General features: G+C 36.3%; 1 protein-coding gene and 1 long non-coding RNA gene across 3 annotated transcripts in view; one reads left to right on the forward strand and one right to left on the reverse strand.

Moving 5' to 3' along the window:
* Positions 1 to 15: 15 nt before the first annotated feature.
* Positions 16 to 20,092, reverse strand: LOC141539865 (uncharacterized). 2 transcript variants are annotated; one of them, XR_012481404.1, is made up of 3 exons: positions 20,061 to 20,092; positions 5,945 to 6,043; positions 16 to 144 (listed from the first exon to the last, which is right to left on the reverse strand). It is a non-coding gene; the product is annotated as an uncharacterized LOC141539865 (long non-coding RNA). The 2 variants fall into 2 exon arrangements; XR_012481402.1 differs by lacking the exon at positions 20,061 to 20,092 and adding an exon at positions 12,215 to 12,301.
* The window catches only part of ADCK5 (aarF domain containing kinase 5), a 35,102-nt gene continuing 33,969 nt past the window's right edge, over positions 19,418 to 20,550 (forward strand). The window contains exon 1 of the mRNA XM_074263221.1: positions 19,418 to 19,632. Within this exon, the coding sequence (XP_074119322.1) occupies positions 19,621 to 19,632 (12 nt within the window). The 5' untranslated portion in view covers positions 19,418 to 19,620. The remainder of the gene's footprint in view (positions 19,633 to 20,550) is intronic.

A 20,550-nucleotide genomic window follows, 5' to 3' on the forward strand; every position in this document is an offset into this window, starting at 1 on the left:
TTCCTACAGTCCTCTCTCTGGGTATAGATGTCTCTCTTCATCACAAGATCATTGGAGCTGACATCTCCTTGTTGGAAAGAGCCACATCCATCAAAATTGATCGGCCTATAATATTGATGTTGTATGTATGGGACTGCCTGCCATCTAGGGGAGGGGATAGAGGGAAAGAGGGGAAAATTCAGAACAGAAGTGAGTGCAAGGGATAATATTGTAAAAAATTACCCATGCATATGTACTGTCAAAAAAAGTTATAATTATAAAATTAATCTTAAAAAATAAAGTATCAAAAAAAATATTGATGTTCTTCTGAACAGTGATCTCCTGGTTCTGCTCATTTCACTTTGCATCAATTCATATAAGTCTCTCCAGGCCTATTTGAAATCATCCTCCTGATCATTTCTTACAGAAAAATAATATTCCATAACATTCATATAACTTATTCAGCCATTCTCCAATTGATGGACATCCACATTTCCAATTTCTAGACACTACAAAGAGGGCTGCCACAAACATTTTTGCACATGTGGGTCCCTTTCCCTTCTTTAAGATCTCTTTGAAAACACTGCTGGATCAAGCACAGTTTGATAACTTTTTGAGCATTGCTCCAAATTGCTCTCCAGAATGATTCGATCCCTTCAAAGTTCCACCAATAATGTATCAGTGTCCCAGTTTTCCCACATTTTGTCCAACATTCTTCATTGTCTTTTCCTGTCACCTTAGCCAATCTGAGAAGTGTGTAGTGGTATCTCAGGATTGTTTTGATTTGCATTTCTCTGATCAATAGTGACTTAGAGTACCTTCTCATATGATTAGAAATGGTTTTAATTTCTTCATCTGAAAATTGTCTGTTCATATCCTTTGGCCATTTATCAATTGGAGAATGGCTTGAATTCTTATAAATTTGAGTCTATTATATATTTTAGAAATGAGGCTTTTATGAGAACCCTTACATGTAAAAATGTTTCCCCAATTTATTGCTTCCCTTCTGATCTTGTCTGCATTAGTTTTGTTTGTTCAAAAACTTTTAAATTTATTATAATCTAAATGGTCTATTTGGTGTTCAGTTGTGAGTTCCAGTTCTTTGAACACAAATTCCTTCCTTCTCCACATATCTGAGAGGTAAACTATGCTATGTTCTTCTAATTTGCTTATATCATTCTTTATGTCTAAATAATGAACCCATTTCAATCTTTATCTTGATATGTGGCATTAAGTGTGGGTCAAGCCCTAATTTCTTCCATCCTAGTTTCCAATTTTCCCAGCAGTTTTTGTCAAATAGTGAGTTCTTATCCCAAAAGCTGGAGTCTTTGAGTTTGTCAAACAGTAGATTGCTATAGTTAACTATTGACAATTTTGTCCTGTAATCTTAACCTATTCCACTGATCAATTACTCTATTTCTTAGCCAGTACCAAATGGTTTTAATGATGGCTGCTTTATAATGTAGTTTTAGGTCTGGCACAGCTAGGTCACCTTTATTGGGGGTTTTTTTTTTCATTAATTCCCTTGAAATTCTTAAACTTTTGTTCTTCCAGATGAACTTTGTTATTATTTTTTCTGGGTCTGTAAAATAATTTTTTGGGAATTTGATTGGTATGGCAATAAATAAGTAGATCTATTTAGGTAGTATTGTCATTTTTATTAATTCACTCAGTCTACCCATGAGTACTTGATATCTTTCCAACTGATTAGATCTGACTTTATTTGTGTGGAAAGAGCTTTGTAGTTGTGTTCATACAGTGCCTGACTTTTCCTTGGCAAATAGATTCCCAAATATTTTATACTATCAACAGTTATTTTGAATGGAATTTCTTTTTGTATCTCTTGCTACTGGACTTTGTTGGTAATATATAAAAATGCTAATGATTTATGTGGACTTATTTTGTATCCTGCAACTTTGCTAATTGTTTCTAGTAGTCTTTTTAGTTGATTTTCTAAGTATACCATCATAGCATCTTCAAAGAGTGGTAATTTGGTTTCTTCACCACCTACTCAATTCTTTTAATCTCTTTTTCTTCTCTTATTGCCAAAGCTAACATATCTAATATAATATTGAATAGTAATGGTGATAGTTGGCAACCTTGTTTCACTCCTGATCTTATTGGGAATGGTTCTAATTTTCCCCTATTACATATAATGCTTGCTAATTGTCTTATATAGATGCTACTGATCATTTTAAGGAAAAGTTGATTTATTCCTATACTCTCTAGTGTTTTTAATAGAAACAGGTATTGGATTTTTATCAAATTCTTTTTCTGCATCTATGAGATAATTAAGTGATTTTTGTTAGTTTGGTTATTGATATAATCAATTATACTACTAGTTTTCCTAATATTGAACCAGCCTGGGGATAACTTTCTGTATTCTCATTGCTAATACGTTATTTAAGATTTTTGCATCAATATTCATTAGGAAAATTGATCTATAATTTTCTTTCTCTGTTTTCACCCAACCTGGTTTAACTATCAGCACCATATCTGTGTTATAAGAGGAATTTGGCAGGACACTTTCTTTCCTTTTTTTTTTTTTTTTTTTTTCCAAATAGCTTATATAGTAATAGAATTAATTGTTCTCTAAATGTTTGGTAGAATTCACATGTAAATCCATCAGCCCTGGAGATTTTTTCTTAGGTAGTCGATTAATCGCTTGTTCTATTTCCTTTTCTAAAATGAGACTATTTAAATAATTTATTTCCTCTTCTGTTAACTGGGCAATCTATATTTTTGGTAGATATTCCTCCATTTCATTTAGATTACCAAATTTATTGGCATATAGTTGGGCAAAACAACTCCTAATTATTGCTCTAATTTCCTCTTTGTTGGTAGAAAGTGCTCCCTTTTCATTTTTGAGACTAACATTTTGATTTTCTTCTTTCCTTTTTCTAATCAAATTAACTAAAGGTTAATCTATTTTCTTGTTGTTTTTTTTTTCCCCATAAAACCAACTCTTAGTTTTATTTGTTAATTCAATAGTTTTTTATTTTCAATTTTATTAATCTTTTATTTTCAGAATTTCAAATTGGGTATTTAATTGAGGGTTTTAATTTGTTCTTTTTCTAGTTTTTTTAGTTGTATGCCCAATTCATTGAATTTCTCTTTCTCTATTTTATGCAAGTAAGCATCTAGAGATATAAAATTTTCCCTAATAACCATTTTGGCTGCATCCCACAAATTTTAGTATGTTGTCTCATTATTATCCTTCTCTTGTAGGAAGTTATTAATTGTGCCTATGATTTGTTGTTTCACCAATTCATAAATAATTCTTTATTATTTATTATTTAGAAATAGATTATTTAATTTCCGATTAATTTTTGGTCTATTTTCTCCTGTATTTTTTACTGCATGTGATTTTGATTGCATCATGATCTTTTAAAAAATGCATTCACTATTTCTGCCTTTCTGCATTTTATTTTGAGGTTTTTTATGCCCTAATATACTCAATTTTTGTAAAGGTTTCATGAACTAGCAAGGAAAAAGTAAACTCCTTTCTGTCTCCATTCAATTTTTTCCAAAGATCTATCATACCTAATTTTTCTAACATATTGTTTGCCTCCTTAACTTCTTTCTTATTTATTTTGTGGTTTGATTTATCTAGTTTTGAGAGAGCAAGGTTGAGATCCTCCACTATAGTTTTGCTGTCTATTTCTTCTTGCAGCTCTCTTAACTTCTCTTCCAGGAATCTGGATGCTATACCACTTGGTGCATATATGTTTAGTATTGATATTCCTTCATTATCTATGGCATCCTTTAGTAAGATATAGTTTCCTTCCTTATCTCTTTTAATTAGATCTACCTTTGCTTTTATTTGATCTGAGATCAGGATTATTATTCTTGCTTTTTTTATTTTGCCTTAAGCATAATAGATTCTGCTCTAGTCCTTTGCCTTCACTCTATATGGATCTTTCCTTCTTTAAATGTGATTCTTGTAAACAACATATTGTAGGATTCTGGCTTTTAATCCAGTCTGTTATCCACTTCTGTTTTATGGGAGAGTTTGTTCCCTTTCAATTCACAGTTAAAATAACCATTTCTGTATTTCCTGCCATTTTATTTATCCTAAGTTGCGCTTTTCCTTTTTTTCCCTTCTTCCCTCCTCCCCAGTATTTTGTTTCTGATCATCACCTCCCTCAAACAGCCCTCCTCCTTTAGAGTCCCTCCCCCTTTTCTTACATTTTCCCCCTACTACTTCTGTTTTCCCTTCTATTAGCTTTCCTCTTTCTTTTCTCCTTTCCCCTCCCACTTTCTTATAAGGTGAGATAAGTTACTCTTTGAAACCAAATATGTCTGATAATATCTTTTTGAGCCAAATCTGATGAGAGTAAGATTCACACAATGCTCATCCTTCTCCCTTCTTTTCCTCAATTATAATAGGTCTTCTTTGCCTCTTTGTGAGATGCAATTTCCCTTATTTTACCTCTTTTTCCAGTACAATCCCCTTTCCATCTCTAGTTTATTTTTCATTTTATCATAATAAAATCAAATTATACCCACATTCTCTTAGTATACCCATTACAGAAATATAGTTTTCAAGAGTTCTTTTCTTTTTACATTTTTATGCTTCTTTTTGAGTTCTGTATTTGGAAATCAAATTTTTTGTTCAGTTTTGTTTTTTTCATCAGAAATAGATGAAATTCACCTATATCATTGAATATCCATTTTCTTCCCTAAAAGATAATGCTCATTTTAGCTGGATAGCTTATTCTTGGTTGTAATCCAAGTTCCTTTGCCTTTCAGAATATCAGATTCCAGACCCTTCAATCCTTTAAAGTAAAAGTTGCTAGGTGCTGGGTAATCCTAATTTTGGCTCCTCAATATCTAAATTGTTTCTTTCTGACTGCTTGCAATATCTTTTCCTTTGTGTGATCATCCTGAAATTTAGCCACAATATTCCTTAGATTTTTCATTTTAGGATTTCTTTCAGGAGGTGATCAGTGAATTCTTTCAATGGCTATTTTACCTTATTCTAAGACATCAGGGCAGTTTTCCTTTATGATTTCTTTTAAGATAATGTCTAGGTTCTTTTTTTCATCATGGCTTTCAGGAAATCCAATAATCCTTAGATTGTCTCTCCTAGATCTATTTACCAGGTCAGTTATTTTTCCTAGGAGGTATTTCATATTTTCTTCTATTTCTTTCTTTCTTTCTTTCTTTTTTGGTTTTGTTTGACTGATTCTTGAAATCTTATTCAGTCATTTACTTGCATTTGTTCATTTTAATTTTTAGTATACTATTTTCTTTGGTTACCTTTTTAAGCTTCTTTTGCATTTGGCCAATTGAATTGTTTTGTTCATTAAATTTTTTTCCATTTCACAAATTCTGTTTTTCAATAAATTGGTATCTTTTTCATATCTATTTTGTAAGGAGTTATATGCTTTTTCCATCCCTTCTTGCAAAGATCTCATTTCCTTTCCTCATTTTTTTTCTAACTCTCTTTTAAGATCCTTTATGAAATCTTCCAAGAAAGTCTTGTGAAATGGTGACCAGCTCATATTTCCCTTTGGGGCTTCATGTGGAGTTAATTTGCCTTTAGGAACCTCAGGATTTGAGGTCTGTTCTCTCTCTCTCTCCAGAAAAGCTGTCTATCATGATTGGTCTTTTTGGGTTTTTTGCTCATTTTTTTTAAGTTTTGAGGGCTGCTCTTAACACAAAAGAGTAAAAACTACTTTAGTTTGCCCTGGGGAAGTTTTGCTGATTGACTTCCTGGTATTGGGTAATCCTGACTAAGTCCTTCATTCTTCCGGGTCTCAGTACTATACAATTTGCCTTTCATAGAAAATCTATTAGATCATCCACTTGTAACCAGGATAGAGTAGCCTAAGAGGTTCACAGAAGATTCTCGGGTATGTGGAAGCTGCAATACTCTGCTCATTGCTCCAGCTCCTTGCCCAGGCTCCCTATGTTGCAGTTTGGGCTCAGCAGCCTGTCACCCTGTCCATTTGAAACAGACCTGTTCTGAAGTTCTTCCAAGGTATCTTCTTCTGGAAATGGGTTGTGCTCCAAATTGGTGAGTTCTATCCCTCCAAAACCAGTTTAGAGACTTAATTTCCTGTTGGTTTGAGAAAAGATCGAAGGAGGTCACAGAAAGTCGTATCTGCTCTCCACCATCTTGGCTCTATCCAAATTCTTGATAGATTTCTAAAAGCAGATCTAACCATGTTACTATACCTGAGTTACAAACTCAAAAATCCCTAGTGACTCTCTTTTACCTTTGGGATAAAATCTACCTCTAATTTGCATTTAAAGTTCTAAGTAACTTGACTCTTCTGTCCATTTCAACCATATTGGCTTATTTACTTATTCCTCATACACAACAATGTTCCATCTCCTATCTCTATCCCTTCTTCACCAAAGACTGAAGTCTTTGGCTTTTTTCAAGACTTGGATCAACCCCCACCTTCTCCAGAAAACCTTTTCTGGTTCCTTTACCTACTAGTGCCTTCCCATTCAAGGTTACCTTATGTTTGCTTAGTATGTGTCTTGTATATGCTTTTTTTTTTTTTTTTTTTTTTAATATATTATCTCAACTAACAGAATGTTTTCTCTTTGAGGGCAGATTTTGTTTTTATTTTTGTTTTCATATTCCCAGTACCTAGCATAATACCTGGCACTTAATAAATGCCTGATAAATGATTAGTTGATTGATAAATGTAATGTAATAATACCACATCATGAGAAATGACAGATATAGAGGATCCAAAGAAACACAAGAAGTTTTATATGATCTGATACATATATATATAATGACATATAATATATATAGTAAAGTAAGAAAAATCAAGAGAACAGTATACACAAAAACTACAGCAATGTAAATGGACAAACAAAAAAAAAATCTAAAAATCATGTTAATTATAAAGGACCAAGCCTAATAGCTGAGAAAAAGAAAGAAAGGGAACAAACATCTATTAAGCACCTAATATGTGTCAGGCATTGTTAAGTGCTTTACAAATTTTATCTAGAAAATGTACTTCTCTTTTTTTCATTGTACTTCCATTTTGTTCAGTTCCATGTAAGAATTAAATATGTCATTAGGCACATTCTAACAGTTATATGGGGTAGATGCTATTGTGCTAGTGAGGAGAGGGATAATTACTCTCTCTTTTGGGCCCCACTTTTTAGAGGCCTTTATTACTCTTTCCCAGTTCCATTCCTTAGGCATAATTTTTTACTTACTACTAGAAAATTCCTAAAGAATCGTCTCACATTAGGAACTCATTTGTATGTTCCAAGCCTCCAGAGCTGCTAATCTGGCTTGGCAAGGTGGCAAAGGTGGCACAGGAGATACTATGCCAGGTTTGGAATCAGGAAGATCTGACTTCAAATATGACTTTAGACATTTACTATCTGTGTGATCCTTTGCAAGTCACTTAATTCTGTTTGCTTTAGTTTTCTCATCTGTAAAATGAGCTAGAGAAGGAAATAACACTTCAGTGTTTTTGCCAAGAAAATTCCAAATGGGATCACAAAGAGTTGGACATGATGAAAAACACAACCCAAAACTACATTTCTTTCACTGCTCTGAGAAGTTATAGAAATAGAAATCAATAATTCTTTCTTCAACTTGAAGCCCATTCCAAGAAAGGTTCCAACAGTTAGACATCTATTTTCTCTCTCTCTTTCTTTCACTCTCTCCTCATTCTCTTGTCTCTTCTCCCTCTCTTCTTATTTTTTCACTCTCAAATTTCTCTGTCCTTTGTGTTCTCCTTCACTGTTACTCTCCGTTCCTCTTCTCTCTAAAAGTTTCTCTTGTTACTAAATAACTTCATTCCCTCTCTTCATTTCCTCTCTCAGCTGCATTTGAATAAAGAAATAGAGATCAGTAATGCAATGTTTAACTGCTTTATCTTAAAGAAACTGATTTGTAAAACAACAGAGAAGCAGAAAGCAAAACAAACTCTTAAGAAATAGAAGTTAGGTAAATAAGCCTCTCTCCTGAGAGGCAAGAATATGAGCAAAGTAAAGGGACACAGCACCGATTTTTGGAATCAGAAATATAAATAATTATTCAGTATCTTTTTGTTTACTCTGTGTTGATCCCATATTGCCTCATCCCAGTCCCTCTAACGGCATCTTAACTTCTGCTCATCTTCTATGTCTTTTGTAGTCTTGGGAGCAAAGCCATCAAGAATTCTCCAACTTCTCTCCTTTTCCCTCATAATAATTATTTATTATCTCAGTACAACGAATAATTTAGCATAAAAAACCAAGGAGAGAAACTTACCTTTTTGGGAAATCTCTAGGATTGGGGCTTGTTAGTCTGCGTGATCTGAAGTTGAGGGGAACAGTTTTTTATGCTAAATTATTTGTTGTACTGAGATAATTGTAAAGCACTTAGCACAGTGCGTGGCACATAGTAGTTGCTATATAAATGTTAAATATTATTATTATGCTCCACCTGTTTTTTGCTCTGGGAAGATTTCCAAGTATGGCTTGTGTCTAGATTTCTCCAAATGTGGATAATAGAGTCCCAAGCTTTATACAAAATTTGAGGTAACAGAATAAAGATTAAAAATTATAGCCTTTATTTCACCCAAAGAAAATGCAGACAAAAAAAAGAATAGCATAGAATCCTCCATATGAGTATAGAAAATACACATAACACTAAAAGGACTCACAGGATCACTTAGTCCAATTTAAAAAAAATTATAGTAGTTTCTAAGAAGGAAAGAAATTTGGGAATGTTAGCGTGACAAGTTATTAACATACTGGTGGATTTCCTACAAGGACCTATCCAGTCTTTCCTAAATTTATAGCATGCCTTATAGTTTAATTCCCTCTAGAAAGCAAATGGATTTGCTCATTAGGTAGCCAGCCACTTTCCTATATAGAATATAGGAAATATAGAAAATATAATAGGAATGGCAAAGTCCCAATCTCTCCCTTTCATGTTGTGATTTTAGTCCTTCAGCTTCAGGGACCACATGATTGATCTTTCTCCAAGAAGCACACCTCTCTCAGTTCATACAGTTTCTCTTTCTAAAAGATCCAACAATCCTAAACTGTTATTCTTGAGAAAACCCCTAAGACTGACACTGCCTGCAAAATCTCCCTTCTCTGGTTAGTCTCTATTAATAAAGTGTTAGGGCTGTTGTCTTTTGTAATCAGATAATTCAGGAAAATTTGTCTAAATACAGAAGTGTCTCCCCCCTACTCTGACTTAGAATCCTGCTAGGTCTAAAATCTAAAATAATGTTCATGCAATATGTCATAACTTTATCTCAGATTGGCTCATTATGTACTCACCCTGAACTCTAGGAAAATCTCTAAATATAGCACCTTTCTAATTTACTGTTAAGAATCTTATCTTCATCCCAGTCATGCATGACCCAAAAGGAAACTACATTCATTTTAGGATTTAGAATACATTTACAGCATGAAATAGAAAGGTAATAAAATACAATACTGAATTACCCAAGAGATTGGCTTGCTGCCATGTTTAAGGAAGTAAGCTTTATATATATATGTATATATATTCCCCCAATTATATGTTAAAAATAATTTTAAAATATTTTTTAAAAGTTTGGGGTTTCAAATTCAATTCCTCCTTCCCTCCCTTCTCCATCCCTGACATAGTAAATAATTGGATAAGGAGGTGAACTTTGATTCAGTTCTTAACTGCACCTTTGTAAAAGTTTGCTCTGGGAAACAAATACACTTACACACACAAACATCACACATTCTGAAAGATGATTTCATCTTTTCAATATCTCTGACACCGTTACCTCTCTAGTACAGGCCCTCAATACCTCATCCCTGGATTATTGCAATAGCTGCTGGTGGGTCCCCATTCAGCCACAAAAATGATTTTCCTAACACATAGGTCAGATCATGTCACCTTCTACTTACTAAACTCCAATGGCTTCCTATTTTCCAGCATCAGATACAAAATGCTGAGTTTGGCATTCAAGCCCTTCATAACCTAGTCTTCTGTTTTTCCAGTCTTCTTACAACATATTCCCCAACAGTTACTTTTCGATACAGTAACACTAGCCTTCTGACTGCCTGATGGGCAAAACACTCACTTTTGGCTCTGGGTATTTTCTTTGTCTGTCTCCCATGCCCAGAAAGATCTCCCTTTAGCACTTTGACAGCTGACTTCCCTGACTTCCTCTAAGTCTCAGCTAAAACCTTATCTTCTACAGGAAGCCTTTCCAAACCCATCATAATTCTAATGTCTTCCCTCTGTTAAATATTTCCAATTTATCATGCATATTCTTCACTGCATATATTTATTTGCATCTTTTGCTTCTTTTTACATTCCCAGGGCTTAACACAATGGCTGTACCATAGCAGGTTGTTAATAGATATTTATTGTTGCTTGACTGGGGGCTGGTGATGTACCATATATAAGTTACCTCTTTTAGCTCTTCAATCTTCCCTGTTCTTAGACTTTAGCACCTGTAATCAGGTGAGTCTGAATGTTTTTGTCAGCTTTCCCAAGCTTGAGAGTTAGAGTCTCAAGGAGAAAGGGGGAAAATACGGGTGAATATTTCCAAAGGAAATAGACTTATATAGGCCTGAATTTCTATACAGAGCTGGTAGATGTCCCAGATTGGCTTTCAGTATTTTCAAACATATGGATTGTATCTTTACCCTAGTAGTCTCTGCAGCTGAGGTAGCTGGCAATACCAACAATAACAGCAGCTGGCATTTAGATAGTGTTGTAAGGTTTGCAAAGCTCTTTACATATGTTAACTCATTTGAACTTCACAACCACCTGTAAGTTAAACATTACTCAATCAAGTCATTCGAGGCAATAGACTTGTGATGGAAAGTGCCATCCATATCCAGAGAGGGAGCTATGGAGATTGAATGTGAATCAAAGCACAGTATTTTCATCTTTTTGTTGCTCGTGATTTTGATTTTTTTTTCAATTTCTTGTGTTTTTTTTTCCTTTTTGTGCAGTATGATGAATATGGAAATATGTTTAGAAGAATTTTACATATTAAACCTATATCAGATTGCTTGCTGTTTGGGGGAGGGAAGAGAAGAGAAGATAGGGAGAAAAAATTGGAACACAAAGTTTTACAAAGATGAATATTGAAAACTATCTTTGCATATATTTGGAAAAATAAAATAGTATTAATAAAAAAAATTAAACATGTTATTTTCATCCCCATCTCAGGCACAGGGTAAGTAACTTGCTCAGACTCATTCAGATAATATGTTTCTGAGGCAGATCAGACTCAGGTCTTCTTTATTTTATATTCTGTGCTATCTCTACTGCATTACCTAGCTGTCTAGGAAAGCAGATACCTCTAAATCCACCCCTCTCCATTACCTTCCCACTTCTCCATATAGATTGAGGGTCAGACAGTTTTAGTGAGGCATACTACAATGTCTTCATACAAAATCATTACCTTTTGAGCTATTATCTAACTCAGACATCAGGCTCTCTAAACTGATATGTAGTCTCTTCTCTTCAAAATCCACTTAATTCACTGCCACTATTTCCATTCTCCTGCTCATCAGAGAGCATACCCTAAGTCCCTTTTCAGCAAAAGGTGAGTCTTTATATCCTCTCCAAAATCCTTCACTAAACTCTGCTTGTGTTGCTAGGGTACCACTCCTTTCGGAGACATTTGCCAATTCATCCTACAGTGACAGATTAGGTTCCCAGAGGAGAATGATAAGTGATCTAGAAAATCTCCAAGAGATTATAGCTCCTAATATACCAGCTCCTGAGTCTCTCTATGGTATGTTCTCCAAAATTAATCAAACAATAGAACTCTATTAGGTTCTATAAGGTGTTTATTAAAAAGGTATAGAAAGGACTGAAGTTACAAATCATCCCCCAAATTGAAGCACATTTTTCCTTTGCAAACACAAGTTCCATGGGAGGGTGGGCTTATGTAGTAAAGCATACGGATAGAGATCACATATGGCTCAATTCCTCATTTTAGAAGTTCTTTTGTCCCTTCATATAATCCTCATTGTTTCCTTTAGATACATAGTTCTTTGCTGGGCTCCAAGAATTGGTGCCTTTCTAGAATCCAAAGCTATTACTTCTCTACAGTGAGAGGGGTCACAATCTCTGAATGAATCTGCTGATGTCTTCAGTAATTGTTTTTCCACATTCATTTTTCTTTTGTAGTTAACTACTACCATGCTGGTGGCCTCTGCTACTATCTGATTGTCAGTGAGATCTTGGATAACTGATGGATTTCCCAGACTCAGTTGTGGCCTGTATACTCCCATCTCAGGAATATATACTCACCAAAGATTAGGAAAGAAGCATAAAAGAAATAGAGACAGCATTGGCCAAGTGGGGAGAAAATGATCAGCTCCTTTCTACTCAGCACCTTCAAGGGAAGAAATAAAGAGATGATCTGCTTTAACTCTGGTATGCATATTCAGATCTAACTCAAGACTCTTCTGACTCATCAATCCATCTGACCCCTGAAGCCAATTAGGAAGGTTTTTGTCGTTACATAATATTAACTCTTGGTTATTATGGCCAAAACATATTTTGAAGTTACACATGTTGGACTAGCAGCAAGCAATACCCTGATCTTGTATAACCTATCAGGAAGGGCAAATCTGAGTGTGTTCCAAAATCTGGACTTTCATTGACCATTTATTTCCATTCTGTATTTATCATTCAATAGCAAGGGTGGCCAAGAGGATTGGTTTAATGACAAATGTTTACATCTGCTGAAAGTATCAGGGCCAAGGTATCAACTTTTTTGTCCATATTAACCACTTCCTTAGCAAACTTCAGACTTTCTTTGATAAGAATCCAAATATGGACAGTCCTTATCACTTAGTCCAAATTCCAAGATCTTTTTCATGGGATGTAAAGTTATTTTTCTTGAGTGTCTCAGAAAATGACTGGAATATAATGATCATATATTGTATGAATATGAATTACATTGTATGAGTCATCCTTTTTGATGAGTAGTTTGTTAGCTAGATAAGTCATCTTGTAATTATTCTTCTTTTTCTTTTTTTAGGTTATACATATATATTCATTTTTTACATATTTCTATATGAGTTATGTTGGGAGAGAAAAATCAGAACAAAAAGGAAAAACCATGACAAAGAAAAAAAAGAAGAAAAAAAAGGTAAAAAATAATGTGTATTCATTCACGTTCAGTCTCCATAAGTCTTCTGGATGCTGATGGTATTCAAAGTTTATGAGGATTACCTTGGATCACTGAATTGTTGAGAACCAGGTCTATCATAGTTGATTATCCTTGCCATCATTCTTATACATTTAATGTTATATGAACTTTTGCATGGTAGGACAAAATCTATAAATTCATCCTCTCTATCCTTGACAATCTCAGATAAGAGGGATGATAGGCGTTTATGCTATTTCCACATGATTTTGGTAGCCTCTGCTAATGTTCTTTATTTTGGAAGCTGGGTTTTTTTTTTTTTTTTTTTTTTTTTCATGTAGCTTGGAGATTGTGAATATGATGGCAGGATCTACATTTTAAAAACATTTTTCTTAAATTTTTATGTACAAAAGTTATATTTGAACAACTGTGGGCAGCACATTGGTCTGTTATAATGGTATAGTTTCCATATAATTTATTGTTGAGTTCTTCAGTTTCTTTTGAAGTCTGTATATGCTCTTATTACCTATATTTTATAGATGAAGGAACTGACAGAGATTAAATGACTTGTACAGGGTCACACAGTTTGTTAAGTATTTAAGGCCTGATTTGAATGATTTTATATGTGATGTATGAATGGAATATGATGGGATTCTATGTCCAACATAGCATGGCATTCTATATGTTTAATCTGCATGGCCTCTTCATAAAGTCTTATGAATTCAGGTGAAATGAATATATATATATATGGAAAATGAGGCTAGTATATCCTTGAGGTCCAAGATGATCTCTGTCCCTGTAGGTCCAAGATGATTTCTGTCCCTGATCCAGACCTTATTTTATCAAACTGGTTTTATTCTATTCAGGGTCTGATAAACAAACATCTGATTTTCTTTTTGAGTGCATTCAGTACATGAATGGCCACCTAGTTCTCATTTGTAGCAGAAAATAATTCTGTCCTCTCTATCTGAACTCTGCTAGTAATCTTATTTATTACTCTTTGACCTTGAGTCTAATGAGTTGCTCAGCTGGGCTCCAAGGATTGGGGGATTTTGGGGGGTTTTTTTGTTTGTTTTTATCAAATCTATAACCAGTATTTTTCTTTTCATGAGGGTCATAATCCTTGAAGCTATTGCTTTTCTCAGGTAACTATCTCTCCATATCTAGCTGTCCTTGGTGCAAAGAGATATAGACAGACAGATGGACAGACACAGAGAGAAAAACAGAAAAAAAACAGATTAGACCTGGTACTTTATCAACTGTATCCACTAGCTGCCCTATTAACAATAATTAATAATAACATTCAATTATTAGATATTAGTTTGATGTTTAGTCAATAATAGCTGCTGACATTTACATAATGCCAGGCACTGTGCAAAATGCTTTAAAATTATTATCTCCTTTTATTTTTACAACTATCTTGAGAAGTAGATGCTATTGTTATTCCAACTTTACAGATGAGGAAACTGAGGCTGTCACTCAGCTAGTTACTTGCCTGAGGCTATGTTTGAGTTTACTTAGGTCTTTCTAATTCTACATCCGAGTCCCTACTCACTGTGCTGTCTCCTAAAAATGGGAGACAAAGACACATAGGACAATATGCATGTGGTAGTAACCCACACAAACACAATAATACATGTGGGAGTAAACACCCATATATGACTTTCCTTGAAATATGAGTTCTCATTAATCTTATAAGTAAAAATCCAGCCAAGTGTTTTGAATTACCAAAATGTAGTAATTGAGTTGGTCATTAGATGGTGATCTACTCCAGATACCAGCCCAAAACTCAGTTAATTCTTGTGCTTGCACAGGTGAGATACCGTCTCTCCCTGGATCTCAGCACAATAATACTTTCAGCCTCCAAATGAATCCTTTTGACTGAAAAGGATGATTTTTAAGCCTTTTTGGAGTCTCAATCTAATTTGAAGGGCTATCAGAGGAAAGAAGGATTCAACTTATTCAGAACCTATAAGGAAGAACAATGAGTTGGAAGTTACAAAAAGGCAAATTGAAACTTCATTTTTGGAAAACATTTCCCAACATTTCAAAAACTCAAGAAATTGAATGGGCTGATTAAGAGAGACCCCCACTTTATTGGAGGTCTTCAAGCAAAGCCTGGATGATACCTGTTGGTATACTCAGGATTGGGAGTGGAATGGGGAGTTTTCAGATATGAAACGGGCTAGATAACTACCAAAGTCTTTAAATCTGGAAGTCTATTAAATTCTGTGATGATTCTATTACCTAAATCTAATTAAGAATTCACTCTCTTACGGGCAGCTAGGGGGCGCAGTGGATAGAGCACCAGCCCTGAATTCAGAAGGCCTGGAGTTCATATCTGGTCTCATATGACACTTAACATTTCCTAGCTGTGTGACCCTGGGTAAGTCACTTAACCCCAGCCTCAGAGGGGGGGGGGGAGATAGAATTCACTCTCTTTCAATAAGGTGTCCTTTTCTGATCTTTACAAAATTTCTTTGTGCATATTTGTGTTTCTTTATCTGAGTATATATTGTTTCTGTTCCCCACTGTTCAAAGTAGAATGAAAGCTCTTTAAGGAAAGAAAATTAACCTTTGGACCTCCACTATCATATACAGTTTTATTTTCCACATTCTCACCAACTTTTTTTTATATTTTAAATATCCCAGATTTTGAATGTCTGGGTGCTTATTGTTCAATGCACTCTTAGATTCAAACCAGCCAGATCTGAATAAATGATATTGTTTTCTAGAGGCGGTCTATCTGACCCCTTACTCAGATATTATTTGTTCTTTCTCAGAGTTTTCAAAGAAGAAATACTATAAGACTTTTACCTATAGTGATGGACTCAAAATACAAAATATTACAAATGTTTTTCAATATAACATGGGGAATTTGTTTTGTTCAACTATGCATGTTTAATATAAGGATTTTCTTGTTCTTTATTTGCAGCAAAATAAAAGGGAAAGGGAAGTTAGGGAAGGGGAGAAAAGAAAAAAATTTAGAAATAAGAAGAAAAGAGTGTCATTGAAGCTTTTGAAGCAAAAGAATCTCAGTTGGTAACTTTCAATAGGGAAATGGCTGAAAAAGTTATGGCAGTAATCATATATGAAGATAATTGTGCACATAGCTGCTGCTTGCTTATGAACTTGTTTCTCACTCAATATACAGCAAAGATACTAGGATTAACTGTTCACCCTGGAACACTACTCCCCGTGTTCACAGCCCCTTATGTATGACCCAGAATTTGGTGATAGGCAATTGAACTTCCAGTTTGTACCTGTTCTTTCCCTTTCACATGTTTAGGCTTCTTTGTGCTGGAGCTGGGATTTCTTTACTCCTGTGTTGGAATGATTCTGTGGACCTTCTCTAGATAGACTCTGTCCTTAATGTCTGGAGACAGGTTCTCACTGTGATTTTAAAAATGAATTTCCCAATCAGGATTCAGTCTAATACATTTTCTAGATCAGTTTAGAGAAGTTAGAGATGGGAAGTTCATTGTACTTCTTCCTACTTTTCTGCCATTTTGGCTCCATCCTCTCTCTGCTTATTATAAATTGTCTATAAGCAGCATTACAGTCTGAGAGGCTGGTACTCTCTAGAGCCAATGACAAAAGTTGTTACCTTTCTATCCTCATACTTTAAATGTGTTTATACTAATAGAATATATTAATCTAAAATCAGTTATCCCTTCCCCAGAATGGAGAAGTGGGAAATGGGAATGATGTCTTTTTGAAGCATTTTCTTTTAAAGAAATACAGGTAAAAGGGGCAGCTAGGTGATGCAATGGAAAGAGCACCAGCCTTCAAATCTGGAGGACCTGAATTCAAATTTGGCCTCAGACACTTAAAACTTCTTGGCTATGTGACCCTAGGCAAGTCACTTAACCCCAATTGCCTCAGGAAAGAAAGAAAGAAAAAAAAAGAAAGAAAGAAAGAAAGAAAGAAAGAAAGAAAGAAAGAAAGGAAAAAAGAAAGAAAGAAAGAAGAAAGAAAGAAAGAAAAGAAAAAAGAAAGAAAGAAAGAAAGAAAGAAAGAAGAAGAAAGAAAGAAAGAAAGAAAGAAAGAAAGAAAGAAAGAAAGAAAAGAAAGAAAGAAAGAAAGAAGAAAGAAAGAAAGAAGAAAGAAAGAAAGAAAGAAAGAAAGAAAGAAAGAAAGAAGAAAGAAAGAAAGAAAGAAAAGAAAAGAAAGAAGAAAGAAAAGAAAGAAGAAGAAAGAAAAAAGAAAGAAAGAAAGAAAGAAAGAAAGAAAGAAAAGAAAGAAAGAAAGAAAGGAAGGAAGGAAGGAAGGAAGGAAGGAAGGAAGAAGAAAGAAAGAAAGAAAGAAGGAAGGAAGGAAGAAGAAGAGAGAGAGAAAGAAAGAGATACAGCTAAAAGGACAAAAAGGGCAACAGAAATCACAAACAAGTGAACAGCTTTGAAAGTTACGTATTGAATTTATAATATGTTGTAAAAAAAAAAAGCGGGACATATATAATAGACTCATTGTTTCCTATATAATCTTTTTCTGTCTTATTATATATGTGGAAATGGCCATTTGGTTAAGTTCAGAAAAAAAAAAAAAGTAAACTAAAAAACAAAACAATAACCCTTCATCTCCCTCTTCCTAAAGGGTCTCTGGGTGTGGGCCATTGACAATCTGCATTGCCTATACTTCACAATGTGATTTTTCTGAGGCCCTTTTTTTTGGATTGGTATTTTCTATTCTTTCTATTCTATATCTTTCTATTCAGGCCCTTACATACAGAAGGAATCTCTTACACCAAAGACAAGTCAGCATTCACTACCAACTTCAGCACATTCTGAGCCTTTTCTTTTTTTTTTTTTTCTTTGTAAAAAATTTCCACAAAGGCAGCTAAAAAGATTGTTTATTTTGTTTTGTTTTGTTTTTATACTAGTCATTTTCCCTTAACTTTAGCCCTTGTAGGGTTCTATATTTTGGCTGGAAGGGCTCTTTAAAGATTGGTCTTGACATCACTCACAAAGATCTCACTTCCATGTTAAAAGATTCTGAAGTTCCCTTATCTGACCATAATTAGCTTTTCACCCCATCACTTAACTCTACGCTTCATCCACACCATGATCTCCACTCTCTTGACCCTGCATTTTTCTCCCAGACTACCTCCTTTGCACCAGCCATTCTTTCTTCTTCTCCCCAGCTTAACTCCTAAGTGTACTAAATCATTCACACTGTCCTCCTCTCTGAAATCCTTAGCCTCTTCTATTGACCATCATGTCCAGTCAACCCTCAACCTTGGATCATTTCTACCATTTATCGCTTTCAAGCCTACACACATGAATGAATGAATGAAGAGAAAGAAAATCACGCAATCTTTCTGTCTAGATCCATTTCAGATTTATGGTATATAACTCGACGGGGCCCTCACTACTGCTAGGCAACCCTACACTATCAGCTCATTATCTTACCCTCCACAGTGGCTCTTCCAACTTTTTCATCTCTCCAACCTCTCATGACTCCTCTCCTTCACTGTTCTCAGCGGACCTTGCCTCATATTTTACAGGAAAAAATTAAGGCCATTGGCTTCCCTTCCCCCTAATCTTCCCTATTTCTAGAGAGGGTAACAACATTCTCCAAATCAGGGGTTCTCAAACTTCGACCCTCGGACCACATGCGGCCCTCTGAGGAGGTTTATGGGCCCGCCCGGTTATGGCAAATGGGCTGAGGGGCGGAGACAGAGCGTGAGCTTTTGTTTTTACTATAGTCCCGCCTCTCACAGTCGGAGGGACCGTGAACTGGCCCTCTATATTTGAGGACCCCCTGCTCCAAACCCTTTAGACTTGCAACCAAGGAGTCATCTTGGATTCTTCATTCTCTCATCCTTATATCCAATCTGTTGCCAAAGCTTGATGACTTCACCTTTGCAATATTTCTTGAACATACCTCCTCTGCTCTGACACTGTCATATTTATGCAAATATATTTGTATTTATTAACTTTATATTTATGCTGAATAGATTTCCATTTAAATTTACTATAGATGCAAGCAGTTTAGGAGCGGAGATTATTTCGATTTTTTGTATTTCTATCCCCTGGCACACATTATGTGCCCAATAAATTCGTGTTTATTTGTTGATAGGAAGCGCAGAATCGGAGGGGGAGGGGGGAGGGGGAGGGGAGAAGTAATTTTCCGTGATGAGTTCTGCACTAAAGATCTTAAGATTTTACATTTGTCCAATTTGAAGCCAGAATAAGGCGGCTTTTCGTCATCTCCCCAAAGGCCCTGTCTTAGATAAGAATCTAGATTCGCTGCTACCCTTTGACCTATACCTTTTGGCTTTGGTCCTCCCCCTTTATCTTCCCCCCTCCCAAATCCAAAGGAAAGAGGCGGAGTCCACACCGCTGAGAGCGGACCAATCAGAGGAGAGATGAATAGGAAGTAAAGGATTGCCTCGGCTTCCCTGCCTTCTCTAGGAGGGCGGGGCCGCGAGCCATGGGGGCGCGCTGCTGGGTTAAGGGGCACGCGCACGCGCCGGGGCAGCGCAGGGGCTGCCGGTCCGGGTATTGGCGTGGGGCTGCGGTGTGAGCCGGAGGCTGGAGCGGCTGCGGAGCGCTTAGCAGGGATGTCGCGCACGGTGAGGAGATTCCCCTGCCCAGTCCGGCCTAAGGCCAGCCCCTCCCCCGAGGCCTCTGCCCGCGAACCTGACATCTCTTCACCCCCTACATCTCCTCGACCAGACACATCCCTCACCCCCCCACACACAAACCAGTCATCTTCCCGTAGACCCCAGATCTTTCTCTCGGCTTCTGATACTCCCCAGAAACCCCGATTCTACTCCCCCCCAAACGCTCTGCAGCCTTAAAGAAAGAAGGGGGCATGTGTTTATTTCATCTTACCCCCGACTTCTCGTGGGGAACCTCTCCGGTGAGGGCTCCGTCCCCTCCCTCCCCTCACCCTCCCGTTGTCCCCCCTCCCGCCCTTGCAGTCCCTCCCGGTCTGGTTGGAGCCGTAAGCGCAGGATTCTGCTTCTCGTGCTGTGTACAAAGCTTCATCCGGTTTTACCTGGTTGTCTCCTGGTACTGTCCCGAATAGGAGGGCGGTGGTTAAAGGGCCCGCCGGAAGTTAGGGAGATCCAGATTTGAATATTGCTTCTTACACTTTGTAAACTCCCGGTGGGCCGGGCAGAGCTCTAGGACCATGAATGAAACTGAAATTGCCCAGGGAATTCTAGCTGGAGTCTCCTGCCTAAAAGAGCTGGTGCGTCCGGGAAGCAAGCTAAGCTTCCAAACCCTTGAAGAAATTGCAGGGGTTCTCCAACTATGCGGCCCTGAGGACGTTTATGGTTATGGCAAACGGGCTGAGGGGCCGAGACAGATCCGGCCCTCCCACAGTCTGAGGGACAGGGAACTGGGCCTACTTAAAAAGTGTGAGGCCCCCTGCCTTAGGGTGTTACACTACTGTTGGTGGTAACTGGTATTTAACATTGAACTTAAATGATGTAGCCAGAAAGATGTTTAGAAATTACTTAATTTCGCTTCCTCCTTTTGTGGAA

The sequence above is a fragment of the Sminthopsis crassicaudata genome, chromosome 1 (genome assembly GCF_048593235.1).
Source record: "Sminthopsis crassicaudata isolate SCR6 chromosome 1, ASM4859323v1, whole genome shotgun sequence".
NCBI classification, from domain to species: domain Eukaryota; kingdom Metazoa; phylum Chordata; class Mammalia; order Dasyuromorphia; family Dasyuridae; genus Sminthopsis; species Sminthopsis crassicaudata.